At 43.6% G+C, this 14,732-nt stretch overlaps 1 protein-coding gene across 1 annotated transcript; it reads left to right on the top strand.

Annotated features, from left to right (window-relative positions):
* Positions 1-6,273: 6,273 nt before the first annotated feature.
* On the top strand, positions 6,274-12,153 carry LOC123062067 (protein TIC 22-like, chloroplastic). The gene is made up of 7 exons (XM_044485397.1): positions 6,274-6,811; positions 7,456-7,530; positions 8,791-8,850; positions 11,205-11,264; positions 11,339-11,419; positions 11,495-11,530; positions 11,910-12,153. The coding sequence occupies exons 1-7, from the start codon at positions 6,374-6,376 to the stop codon at positions 12,000-12,002; spliced, it is 843 nt and encodes a 280-aa protein (XP_044341332.1). The 5' UTR covers positions 6,274-6,373; the 3' UTR covers positions 12,003-12,153.
* The last annotated feature ends 2,579 nt before the right edge of the window (positions 12,154-14,732 follow it).

Below are 14,732 nucleotides of genomic sequence, written 5' to 3'. Positions count from 1 at the left end.
AGAGTTCTCTAGCCACTATCACTAAGCTACTAGATCTTCGTGATGAACTATGACATGCAAGGGATGGAGTCGATCCCGGAGCTGTTCGCGGTGCTCAAGACCGCAAAAGGTAGAAATCAAGAAGGAGCATCAAGTGTTGATGGTTTAACAAGACCACTAGTTTCAAGAAGGGCAAGGGATAGAAGGGAAACTTCATGAATGGCAAACCAGTTGCCGCTCAAGTGAAGGAACCCAAAGTTGAACCCAAACCCGAGACTAAGTGCTTCTACTGTAAGGGGAACGGTCACTGGTAGCGGAACTACCCCAAATACATGGTAGATAAGAAGGATGGCAACTTCAACAAAGTATATACGTGTTATTAATGTGTACCTCACTAGTACTCCTGGTAGCACCTGGGTATTGGATACCGGTTCAGTTACTATTATTGGTGACTTGAAGCAAAAGCTACGGACTAAACGGAGACTGGCTAAGGGCGAGGTGACGATGTGTGTTGGAAGTGTTTCCAAAGTTGATGAGATCACCATCGCACGCTCCATCTGCCTTCGGGATTAGTATTGAACCTAGATAAATGTTATCAGGTGTCTACGTTGAGCATGAATATGATTAGATCATGTTCATAGCAATACGTTTATTCATTTAAGTTAGAAAATAATGGTTATTCTGTTTACATGAATAATACCTTTCATGGTCATGCACCCTATGTGAATGGTTCATTGAATCTCGGTCGTGGTAATACACATGTTCACGCCAAAAGATGTAGAGTTAATAATGATAGTACCACTTTCTTGTGGCATTGCCTCTTAGGTCATATTGGCGTAAGATGCATGAAGAAACTCCATGTCGATGGATGTTTGGAGTCACTTGATTTTGAATTGCTTGACACATGCGAGCCATGCCTCATGGGCAGGATGACTAAGACCCCGTTTTTAGGTACAATGAAACGGGCAAGTGACTTGTTGGAAATCGTACATGCTGATGCGTGTGATCCAATGAGAATTGAAGCGTGCGGTGGATATCACTATTTTCTCATCTTCACTGACGATTTGAGTAGATATAGGTATATTTACTCAATGAAGCACAAGTCTGAAATGTTTGAAAAGTTCAAGCGATTTCAGAGTGAAGTTAAGAATCATCATAACAAGAAGATCAAATTCCTATGATCTGATCGATGAGAATTTCTGAGTTATGAGTTTGGCAATCACTTAAGACATTGTGGAATTGTTTCACAGTTGAAGCCACCTGGAACACCACTAGGTTATGGTGTGTCCGGACGTTGTAATCGAACCTTATGAGATATGGTGCGATCTATGATGTCTCTTACCGATCTACCATTTCATTTTGAGGTTATGCGTTAGAGACAGCTGCACTCACTTTAGATAGGGCACCATCTAAGTCCGTTGAGACGACGTTGTGTGAACATTGCTTTGGCAAGAAACCAAAGTTGTCGTTTCTTAATGTTTGGGGCTGCGATGCTTAAGGCTTCAGCCGGAGAAGCTCGAACCCAAAGCGGACAAACACATCTTCATAGGATACCCAAAGGTGACAGTTGGGTACACCTTCTATCTCAGATCCGAGGGCAAATTGTTTGTCGCTAAGAACGGGTCCTTTCTCGAGAAGGAGTTTCTCTTGAAAGAATTGAGTGGGAGGAAGATAGAACTTGATGAGGTTGTCGAACCTTTATTTCAACCAGAGAGTGATGCAACACAGAAAGATGTTTTCTGTGGTGCCTACGTCTGTTGGAGAGGAAGTTAATGATAGTGATCATGAAGCTTCGGATCAAGTTGCTATCGAACCTCATAGGTCGACAAGGATATGTACTACTCCTGAGTGGTACGGTAATCCTGTCTTAGATATCATGTTGTTAGACAACAATGAACCTACGAGCTATGGAGAAGCGATGGTGGGCCCGTATTCCGACAAATGGTTAGAAGCCATGAAATCCGAGATAGGATCCATGTATCAGAACAAAGTATGGACTTTGGTGGACTTGCCCAATGATCGGCAAGCCATTGAGATAAATGGATCTTTAAGAAGAAGACGGACGTGGGCGGTAATGTTACCGTCTATGAAGCTCGACTTGTGGGAAAGAGCCTTTTCACAAGTTCAAGGAGTTGACTACGATGAGAATTTCTCACCCGTAGCGATGCTTAAGTCCGTCGGAATCATGTTAGCATTAGCTGTATTTTTCGATTATGAAATCTGACAGATGGATGTCAAAAACAAGTTTTCTTACCAGTTTTTCATAAGAAAGAGTTGTATGTGATACAATCAAAGTTTTGTCGATCCTAAGGATGCTAAAAGGTATGCTGGCTCCAGCGATCCTTCTATGGACTAGAGCAAGCATCTCGGAGTCAGAATATATGCTTTGATGGAGTGATCAAAGCTTTTAGGTTTATAAATGTTTGCTAGAAACTTGTATTTACAAGAAAGTGAGTGGGAGCACTACAACATTTCTGATAAGTATATGTGGATGACATATTGTTGATCCGAAATAATGTAGAATTTCTGGAAGCATAAACGGTTGTTTGAAGAGTGTTTTTCAAAGGAAGACATGGATAAAGCTGCTTACATAATGGGCATCAAGATCTATAGAGATAGATCAAGACGCCTGATGATACTTTCAAAGAACGCACACCTTGACATGATTTTGAAGGAGTTCAAAATAGATCAGTCAAAGAAGGGATTCTTACCTGAGTTGTAAGGTGTGAAGTTGAGTAAGACTCAAAGATTGACCACGACAGAAGAAAGAGGAAGGACGAAGGTCGTCCCCTATGCTTTTGTCATAGGCTCTATACGGTATGCCATGCTGAGTACCGCACCAGATGTGTGCCTTGCCACATGCCTGGCAAGAGGGTACAAAGGTGATCTAGGAGTGGATCACCAGATAGCAGTCAAAATTATCCTTAGAGGAATAAGGAAATGTTTCTCGGTTATGGAGGTGATAAAGAGTTCGACGTAAAGAGTTACGTCGATGCAAGCTTAACACCTATCCGGATAGCTCTGAGTAGAGATACCGGATACATATAATGGAGCAACAATTTGGAATAGCTCCAAGTGGAACATGGTAGCAGCATCTACGATATGACATAAAGTTTTGCGAAATACATAAGGATCTGAATATTGCAGACCCGTTGACTACAACCTCTCTCACAAGCATAACATGATCAAACCCAGAACTCATTGAGTGTTAATCACATAGTGATGTGAACTAGATTATTGACTCTAGTAAACTCTTTGGATGTTGGTCACATGGCCATGTGACCTGTGAGTGTTAATCACATGGAGATGTGAACTAGATTATTGACTCTAGTGCAAGTGGGAGACTGTTGGAAATATGCCCTAGAGGCAATAATAAATTAGTTATTATTATATTATATTTCATTGTTCATGATAATCGTTTATTATCCATGCTAGAATTGTATTGATAGGAAACTCAGATACATGTGTGGATACATAGACAACACCATGTCCCTAGTAAGCCTCTAGTTGACTAGCTCGTTGATCAATAGATGGTTACGGTTTCCTGACCATGGACATTGGATGTCGTTGATAACGGGATCACATCATTAGGAGAATGATGTGATGGACAAGACCTAATCCTAAGCCTAGCACAAGATCGTGTAGTTCGTATGCTAAAGCTTTTCTAATGTCAAGTATCATTTCCTTAGACCATGAAATTGTGCAACTCCCGGATACCGTAGGAGTGCTTTGGGTGTGCCAAACGTCACAACGTAACTGGGTGGCTATAAAGGTGCACTACGGGTATCTCCGAAAGTGTCTGTTGGGTTGGCACGAATCGAGACTGGGATTTGTCACTCCGTGTAACAGAGAGGTATCTCTGGGCCCACTCAGTAGGACATCATCATAATGTGCACAATGTGACCAAGGAGTTGATCACGGGATGATGTGTTACGGAACGAGTAAAGAGACTTGCCGGTAATGAGATTGAACAAGGTATCGGGATACCGATGATCGAATCTCGGGCAAGTATCGTACCGATAGACAAAGGGAATTGTATACGGGATTGATTGAATCCTTGACATCGTGATTCATCCGATGAGATCATCGTGGAGCATGTGGGAGCCAACATGGGTATCCAGATCCCGCTGTTGGTTATTGACCGGAGAGTTGTCTCGGCCATGTCTGCATGACCCCCGAGCCCGTAGGGTCTACACACTTAAGGTTCGATGATGCTAGGGTTATAGGGAAAGTATGTACGCGGTTACCGAATGTTGTTCGGAGTCTCGGATGAGATCCTGGACGTCGCGAGGAGTTCCGGAATAGTCTGAAGGTAAAGATTTATATATGGAAAGTTCTGTTTTGGTCACCGGAAAAGTTTCGGGTGCTATCGGTAACGTACCGGGACCACCGGGAGGGTCCCGGGGGTCCACCAGGTGGGGCCACCAGCCCTAGAAGGCTGCGTGGGCCAAGTGTGGGAGGGGACCAGCCCCAGGTGGGCTGGTGCGCCCCCCCACCAAGGCCCAAGGCGCCCCCAAGAGGGGAAGGGGGCAAACCCTAGGGCAGATGGGCCCTAAGGCCCACCCCAGGTGCGCCTCCCCCTCTCCCCCTTGTGGCCGCCACCCTAGATGGGATCTGGGGCTGCCGCACACCTTGGGGTGGGAACCCTAGAGGGGGCGCAGCCCCCTCCCCTCCCCCTATATATACTTGAGGTATGGGGGCTGCCCAACATACGATTTGATCTCTCTCTTGGCGCAGCCCTACCTCTCTCCCTCCTCGTCTCTCGTAGTGCTTGGCGAAGCCCTGTTGGAGTTCGCGCTCCTCCACCACCACCACGCCGTCGTGCTGCTGCTGGACGGAGTCTTTCCCAACCTCTCCTTCTTCCCTTGCTGGATCAATGCGTGGGAGACGTCACCGGGCTGCACGTGTGTTGAACACGGAGGCGCCGTGGTTCGGCGCTTAGATCGGAATCAACCGCGATCTGAATCGCTATGAGTACGACTCCTTCATCCGCGTTCTTACAACGCTTCCGCTTAGCGATCTACAAGGGTATGTAGATGCACTCCCCTTCCCCTCGTTGCTAGATTACTCCATAGATTGATCTTGGTGATGCGTAGAAAATTTTAAATTTCTGCTACGATCCCCAACACAGCACGCACAACCTTCTTCAATCCTATCCGCCATGAGCTTCGACCCCCCGCACTGATGGGGGTTGCGCGCTGTTGCACGGGAATGGAGCTGCTACGGTGGGGGCCGAGGAGATGTTGGCGGTCATGGGTTGGAACCAGTGAATGGCGATGTTACATACACACCGCTTTTTTGCTGGAACCAGCTACACAGAGAGCTACAACCAGCACCGCGGGGGAGATGGCACCAGCCGTTCCAGAGCAGCGACGACACACTGTGTTTGAACCGGCATTGCGGGGAGCTGCAACCAGCAAGACGGCGAGCACGGTGTGGCCGCCATTTTTTCGGAGTGATTGTTTTTGCTACAACTAGTCCAAATATTTGTTACCACCGTCTTTGATTTTTGCTACAACCCTATTTTTTCGATTTTTTTGCTGGATGTATCTGGAACCACTTCGATTTTTTTTGTTACCACCACCTTTGTTTTGTGCTACCACCGTCTTCGTTTTTTGCTACCACCGTATTTGAATCTTTGCCAGATCCATCTTTTTTCCTAGAACCACTTCAAATTTGTTACCATCGTCTTTTTGTTTGCTACCATTATATCTGATTTTTGCTACCATCCCTTCTGATTTTTCTGTTGGAACCAACAAATTTATTTTGTTGTAACCAGCAAATTTGTTGCTACCACGTCGTGTGCAAACCGCTACAACGATTAATTTCAAGGAAAAGGCTGCAAATCGGAGGCCAATTTTTTGCTCGAACCGACACTACAAATTGCTGCGTTGGGGGTGGACCAGTGAGCACTGGTGCTACAACCGGCAATCGGCTCCGGCGTGCGCGCCGACGAGCAGCTCCGACGTGCGCGCCGACGAGCGGCTCCGGCGAGCCCGCAGACGAGCGGCTCCGCGAGCTGCTAGCGAGGGCAGTCAGAGGACACGGAGTTGTACATGAGCGAGGTTTTTTTTCTCTGGATCTGACGGTTACATCTGGCTGTATCCAACGCTAGGGCGTTGACCGGCCGAAAATTTCGGCTGGTGCGCCGGCGCGTAGTAGTCGCCAGATAGATAGGAAGTATTTTTGGCCGGTGCGCCCGCGCGTAGTAGTCGCCAGATAGATAGAAAGTTTAAAAGAAAAGAAAAAACATATGAAGACATTTCACCTTGCCACCAGCATCTTGACGGTGGAACGACCGGAGAATTCTCTCCAAAACCCTTGTGCTCGTCGACTCGTCGTCTCGTCCGTGCTCACCTCTTCGTTCCTCTCCATCTCCCCACCGGCCACCGCCATGCCTTTCGATTTCCCATGGCTCAACAAAGCCGCCTCCACCTCGACCCCAAACCCTAGCCTGAGCAAGCCCAACAATCCAAACCCCTTCCTCCCCATCCAGACCCACCTCACCTCCTTCGTCTCCTCCCTCCCCCTCCCACGGGCCATTGCGCCGCCATGGGCTCGCATCCCCTCCCCATCTTCGTCGGCGGCGCTGCCAGTCGCAGAGATCGAGGGCCGGCTCGCCGGGGTGCCCGTGTACGCTCTCGCTAACTCCGCCCAGGAATTCATGCTTGTGTCGAAAACCCACGGGGGCGGGGATGTGGGCGGAAGCGCGAGGCGTCCACCAGCGCTCGGGATGCTCTGCTTCCGGAGGGAGGACGCCGATATGCTCCTCGCACAAATGGACGACGATATGCGCGCTGGCTCCACCGTGGTACCTGTTGCGCTCAACAAGGTCAGGTGCTTGCATTTGGTTTCCATAGGTTTTGCTCGACGGAATCCTCGAATGCGATGCTCTAATGGTGTGTTTTCTAAGTAGCCTTGGCGCTGTAATCATCCTGTATGTCCAGCGACTAGCGTGCCAATTAAATTTGTAACAGTGATCGTGTCTCATGGAAGTCATGGCAGGGTGCGAATTTGATATATCTAAAATGGGGATTCATCTGTCATTTGGTCAGGGCATCACTTCCATCTGTTCACTTAAAGCTGCCTGATCGTTTGATGTCATGCTCCAAGCCTTAAGTGGGAGTATATTTCTTGGAAATCACTAGTCATGTATATCTTGAGGGCCTTGTTGTGGGTGGCATTCATGAATTAGTTTTTCTGAAAGATTTTTAATTAGTAGTTAAGGTCCTGACTCAAGTTGATTACTTGTATTTAAACGAGTTCGCATTTCATATGAAATACTGGATTTGCAAAATTTATAAATGTTTCTAGTTTAGAAGATGCTACTTGTTTACTAGAAAGCCCATTCAGGTGTCATTAGTGTTCATTTATCTTTTGGAAATTATGTACTCCTGCTTCTGCGTTGTCACTTGTTTTCTATGTGTACCTATTTTTGGAGCATCTTATTTACATATGATATGATTTTGTTTTCAGGTTATCCAACTGAAGTCTGATGGTGTGGCATTTAGATTTCTTCCTGATCCTTCTCAGGTGGCTAATGCAATTAAGGTAACATTTGTTCGAAATAGATGGTAGTGCATGTGATTTATTAGCAAATTTGATCTTCTTATTGATTTTACCGGATCATATTATATACTCCCCTTATGTGATATTGTGAAATGTTGGTTGACCCAAGATGATATTCTTAGTGGAGTTTTAGAAAATTGCAACCGGTATTATTTTGGTCACATGATCTTGTTGTGATTATACATAAATACTTGGCCTTGTTGTTTTAACTTTTTATTTATGTATATACTCATTGGAAAGAAAAACAACCATCTGTGCTTCCATTTTTCATTGCATCCAATTATTCACTGTTTGCAACAGTTTCACTGTAGCACAAGATATGCTTCAGTGCTCCAATTTAACAATTTCTTTGAGAATTTAAGTGCGCCAAGATGCCATATAAACCCATCTAAACACTTCACCTTTGCCCCTCTTAATCGGTTTTCTATAAGATATCGAGAGCACATATCCGCATAATTCCCTGGGATACCTGGTAGACCTGTCACTTTAGTTGTTTTGCAATGTTCAAATGGGGAAGGGGCTTGGTCCTTATATTCAGCTGAGTATCTGTACCGCAAGACTAATTTTTTGTTGGGAAAACTTTGTTTACTTGCTCTAGTTATTATCCGACAGATCAAATCCATAGCATTTCCGGCACGGCTAAGTTAACTATCTGGGTGAAAACGGTATGTTTACATGTTCAATGTTCGGTACTGATTTCGTGATCCAGCAGCTTATCCGTGACCTTGACTAATTTCCATGTGCTTTACTGGGTGGTTGATAGCCAGTTTCTCAACTAACAAAATGACAACGGATTTCATAGATTTCTAGACAACATTGTGAGACCATGTGACTGACAAGGCATGTTCTGTCGTTCATTCCATCTCTGCTGCTTGCCTGCTTTACGCCTCCATTGTTTCTTTCCTTGTTTTGTGCAAGTGCTACCAGACTTATGTGACAATAAGTAGCATAAAAGATAGAGGCCTTATTGGAAATAATAACATTTCATCAGTTAGTGAGAATTGTGGAGCCATTGTGAAGTAAGGTGTGTTCATTTTACATCTCCTTCTTAAAGGAATTGAACCTCTTTGTTGTCCTATTTTTTATCTCTAATTGGAGACTACATGCACTGGTGCACTTTTTTTTTGTAACGCATTTGGGCTGATATATTTTGATTCACACTCGCATTTTGGAGCGTTTATATTGTGATGATAGTTAACCACTCATGCAATAACTTAACAGTTTAGCATTTTTATCTTGCAGTTGATGCAAGATGGAGGGGAATTTATGAATGAGGGGTTTCCAGGAGTTCCTGTTTTCCAGGTTTGAATATCCTCATCTATTTTTATAGTTTTGAATTCATGTACATGGTAGAATTTGTTGAGTAGTATCAAAGTAAGAGAACCACAGACCAAGGATGAACAAAATCAAAGTACTGTGTTTATTGATTCTTGTATCTTCTTAGGTGCACACATGCATGTTGAGATTTAATCGCAGTATTTTTTTTACCAAAGAACAGCCAACAATATTTGGGTTTAGTCATTGTTTTTTTTTTGAAAAGAGGCAAAAGATTTGCCTCGTTCATTAAATAAGAAGAGCAATAGAGTTTAGTCTGCGTTACAACACGAACAGTGCCACAACAACTCGAAACAACAGTTAGACACTACTCTCGCTGTATCATTTGACCCAATTTTGTAGCACCTGCGGTGATCCAGAGCTTGGCCTCCTTGATATTGGCGAGAAGCACCGTCGTGGAGCACTCTTCTTGACGGAACACACATGCATTCCTCTCGCTCCAAATGGTCCAGACAACGAGCATGGTGAGCGAGGCCATCGCTTTCCTATTGGGGATCGAATTGTCAGAGAGGCCCACCCACGAATCTTTGATGGAGCCCGATAGGTGCCACAAGGAAGTGTCGATGTGTACAAGTTGGAGCGAGTCTTTGAGCAATCCCCATAGCCGGATGGAGAAGCGGCATTTGTAGAAGAGGTGGTCCATAGACTCTTGCACCCGCTTGCAAAGAGGGCAGAGGCCACGGTTAGGCCATCCACGCTTCTCCAATCTGTCCGTCGTCGATACCCTGTTTTGAATAGCCAACCAAGCGAAGAACTTTACCTTGGGCGGTGCCCAAGCCTTCCACACAGTGTATCCCATTGGGGATTGAATAGTACCATGGAATTACGCTTTATAAGCCGACTTGGCCGTATATTGCCTGCTAGGCTGCTAGCAGTGTGTTTCCAGACAATCTCATCCTCGGCATTGTCGTCAAGATGGAATCTACGGATAGTTGTCCAAAGGGTCACAAACTCACGTAAGTGATTCAGCGAAAAGGATGATGAGATGCTAATCTTGGAGACCCAAGCATCGTTGTTAAGAGCTTCACGCACCTTCCAGTTTTTTCTTTTACTCCCTCCGTCCGGGTTTATTAGGCCCATAAGCCAAATTGCTAAGACCAAGAAGATGCACGCAACTAGAGATTTGGAAAATAAATCAACTTAATTTACTCCAGAACCACCCTATTAACTAGGCCTAGTAACTAACCAGACGCATGCAATGGACGGCGTGCGCATACATCGTGCATGCATGGCCAATCAGCCAAGTCCATGCGCCAGCTCCAATGCAGCAACGCAAAAGAAGGGAGAGATTCTTCGGAAAAAACTAGTTACTGCAGGGGGCCTTATAAACAGGGACAGACATGGATGGCTTAAAGGCCCAATAAACCCGGACGGAGGTAGTAGATGCCTTGTAGATGAGAGGCGCAATGTCCTTTGGCTTGCGGTCATGCACCCATGGCTTATACCAGAAAGCATCCTTGCGCAATTACCTACAAGATGGCCGATGAGGCATAGAACAAGGTGGAGTCCAACTCATCGCAAGGGTTTCCCATGCCCACCCAAAGCTTGGTTGGGTCTTTCCATACAAACCACAGCCACCGCGGTCGAAGAGCCTGAGCAAACTCCGTGTTTAGCACACCAAGGCCACCAAGGTCCTTAGGCTGGTATACCGCATTCCAATTCACCTTGCACTTAGCACCGGTGGTTTTGTTCGTGCCCTCCAAAGAAAGGCTCTCTCAATTTTGTTCATGTTGTGCAACGTGGACGGGGGAAAGATGAGCGGTGTGATGGAGAAGATGAGTTGCAAAGAGAGCACCTACTTCACCAGGGCACAACGACCAATAGCAGTGATGTTTTGCCCATCCCAAGTGGTCAACTTGGAAGCCGCCTTGTCTTCCAGGTATTGAAAATCACCTTTCTTAGCTGCCACACCGAAAGAGGCAGCCCCAAGTATTTCAAAGGGAAAGAAGCCCGAGGCGTGGGTAGGGCGTGGAGGATGCTTGCCAAGTTGATGTGCCCTCAACGAATAGGAACCACTGAGCTCTTCTGGAAGTTTGTGGATATGTCAGTGACATTGCCCAATAAATGCAAGATTCTTTGTGCCCCTTGCGCCATCATACTCCACAGTCCCCCACCATCATCAGCACATTTATGTGCCACCATGTCACCACCATCTTGACTATGTCGTCCTATTTAAACTGCGCGATCAACTACTACATTTTATAGCATCACTCGGTAGAGAAGCTAGTTAATGCTCAATACTGTCTTGCTTCATATTAACTCCTTTCTCGTAAGAATTCCATCTTTAAGACAATTGACCTACTCGCTGACCTGCTTTTCAGTCAAGGAGCCTTGTTCTAAGGAATGATAACAAGAGATATCGGCCAGTTTTCTTTAGAAAGGTCAGGATTATCATATTCTCCTTCGTACACCTGATTATCATATTTTCTTACTTTAGTTTTTTATACTTGTCTAGGAGGACTTAGACAAGTCACTGCACCGAGCATCTAGTGACCAGCAAAAGCCTATCCCTGCTGTTAGGATTGGTGACACACAGGTGCCACATTTATTTGTTTGTTTGTTATGAATGACAATTTTGACTTCACATTTGTTGACTCACTCTCTTTTCCAGGTTTCTTCTTTGGAGGATATCATCACATCAATGAAGGTACACAAATACCGTAACATTGTTTCAGCATATTGTTGAATTAACCATATCCTTGTTTAGATGGAAGGGGCATGACAAATACTGTAGTTAGAGACTGGAACGTAGTTTTAGACTATAGTATAGGCATGAAATTAACATGAAGTTTTCGTAATTATATGTGATCACATTGCTAGACTAGTTTTGTGACATCAGTGGACCGTTTCCTCATCTCATATCATTACTGTGCCTTTTTTCCTCCAGAATCTTGCATATGGAAGCTGTTTAATGCTTCACTTATGAATCTTTGCATGGACTTCATCAAACCTCGTTTCATTTGATTCCCTACTTCCCTTAGATGTCATATTATAACCTTACCAAAATCAGTGGTATATGCTTGCAGGATAGCTCCTCCTCGAAATGGGATGATGCCGTTTTTATTCCTCCAGGTTTCGACATAGCTATTGGCTCAGAGCCATCACACCTCAACAAGTAGATATTTCTGTACATTGAGGGTGGTCAGCTGGTATTGTCTCGAAAATAGTTGAACATGGATATGGTAGATTGATAGTATATATGTTCATGCCCTTTACACCATGACCTGATGTGTGACTCATTTTCAAGGTTGTCATTCCCTGCGTTAGCAATACGTTCGGCAAAGTAGACCGGAAGGTGAACAAACCTCATCGAAAGTAGACCAGAAAGTAAATCGATCGTCATACCTTGTTTCTTCTATGCATAATATCGAAATTATGCATGTACTGTGCGTCGCTCACGAGTTTGGCGTCAGCAACTTTGCAGAGGCAATGTTTCCCATGTGTTCACCGTGAATGATGTGAATGGATCTAACTAGGCCAGTTGCACAAGACTCCTTTGTGCAGTCAATTTAATACTCCCTCCGATCCATGTTGTACTAAATCAGCAACAATTGACAATTAATATGGATAGAAGTGAAAATCCATGTCTGCACCCGCGCTGATGGAAAAAATTAAAACAAATACTAGAAAAATTCAGAAAAAAATTGTGCACTAGAAAATTTGATGAATGAGGTCCGCTTCAATTTTTAAATCATTTGGACATTTGATGAGCTCTAAGCAAAAAAGACAAATTGGAGGTCTATAAAAATGTTTACTGTTCATGTATTGTTTTGGCCCGATTTGACTTTTTTGCTGCTCAGATGTCCAAATGACTTGAAATTTGAAGTGGGCCTTACATATCAAATTGTCTACTGCACAAAAAAATTGAAATTTATTTTTTATTTTTTTACGTTTCTTTTTTCTAACCGGGTGCAAATAAGCCTGGGCATCAAAACTCCCTACTCGGATAGGAGGGAGTATAATGAACGGTAATTATGATATACAAACTTCTCCTATCTGAACAAATAATCATGAATTCAGGTTTCCTCATTTGAAATGCTGGTAGATGATAGAATGAAAGATCCATTCCATTCTCAAATTAAAAACTATATATGTTATATACAACAATATACTCCTTCCGTCCTATAATATAATAGCATTTTTTTACACTATCGCTCTTATATTACAAGACGGAGGGAGTAGTAACAAAGAATTACAGACAAGTAACAAGGGAAATGATGAATCCTCACAAAGCACAAGGAGGTACTTCATCTGTTCCAAAATATTTAAAGTTCTAGGTTTGTCCTAAGTCAAACTTCCTTAAGTTTGACCAAATTTATAGAAAAAATTACTAATAACCACAACATCGAATATATATATATATATATATATATATATATATATATATATATATATATATATATATATATATATATTAGCAGAATAACTATTCTGATAACACTTCCGCACTGCACGCTCAACACAAGTGCATGTCATTATTTGAACCAAGTGTGCTGCAGTACTCAGGCGAGTGAACTTCCCATCGCAAAAAATTGCACGCTGTGTTTTTTCGATACCATTTTTGCTTTAGTTTTTTAACCGTTTGTCGGAGTGAGGTGTGTAATATACCGTCCAAAAGCTATGGATTAGGCGCTACTTCGTCATGTTGAACACTTTTTGAGATTCCTCACAGTTTAAGAGCAATTTTGAAAATGGGGTGGCCCATAACGAGTGGCAGCGATTGTTTTTTCACGTTTTTTCTAAATCGCTCGTCGGAATGAAGCAAATGATACACCGTTGGAAAGATATCGTCGAGGTGCATCTTTTTCATATCTATTATTTTCTCTAATTCGTTACAGTTTAAGAGAAGTTTCATATTTACTAAATCGTGGAGTTCTGTTTTTCAATTTTTTTGAAATTTTCGGTACTGTTTTTGTTCCAGATTTTTAACCGTTTGTCGAAACGAGACGTGTAATATACCATTGAAAAGCTATGGACGAGGCGCAACTGTCATATGTTGAAATGTTTTTGAGATTCCATACGGTTTTAAGTTAATTTTGAAAATCGTGTGGCGGACGACGAGTGGCAGCGACCGTTTTTCACAAATTTTTTACAAACCGATGGTCGGAATGATTCAAACGATACGCCATTGGAAAGATATCGACGGGGCACAACTTTTTCATGTAGAACACTCTCCTAATTCTCTAAGGTTTAAGAGGAATTTCAAATTTACGAAAATGCGGACACTCTGTTTTTCGCGACACCCAAATCGACGTGCGTACTTCATCCGACTGAAAACCGCACTACATCGGACGAAAAACCGCACTGCATCAGACGGGTAAGAGAACTGCATGGTTTCTTTTATTCAAACGAAATTTTTTCAAGGACGAGAAAGTAGAGTGCACTTCACATCGGGTGTAAATGAATCACAACACTATCAAGAAGTGAACCACATTACTTTTCTTCGCTTCCATAACAATTTTTTTGCACTTACGGGGTGAACAACATCATACGGCCGACCGCACAACTTCACAGTGAAAACCGCACTACAATAGACGGGCAACTGAACTTCATGATTTTTTTGTCAGACGTAAATTTTCCAAGTTGAGGAAGTGGAGTGCGCTTCACATCAAACAAGAGTGAACCGCAACACTATCCAGAAGTGAACCGCCATACTTTTTTGTCGTTTCTGTAACATATTTTCTCAGCTTCATATTTTTTTGGGGGGTCAACCGCAAGACAACCGAAAGTGAACCACAACACTAGCAGAAGTGAGCCGCAACACAAACGGAAATGAACCATATTATTTCTTGAATGGAACAAGAGTATCTCATATTGAGGAAAAGTAAAGCGCAACACAAATTGAAGAG

This window comes from Triticum aestivum, chromosome 3A (genome assembly GCF_018294505.1).
Source record: "Triticum aestivum cultivar Chinese Spring chromosome 3A, IWGSC CS RefSeq v2.1, whole genome shotgun sequence".
NCBI lineage: Eukaryota > Viridiplantae > Streptophyta > Magnoliopsida > Poales > Poaceae > Triticum > Triticum aestivum.
The sequence above is the reverse complement of the archived record's forward strand: the minus strand, read 5'-3'. Positions and strand labels throughout refer to the sequence as shown.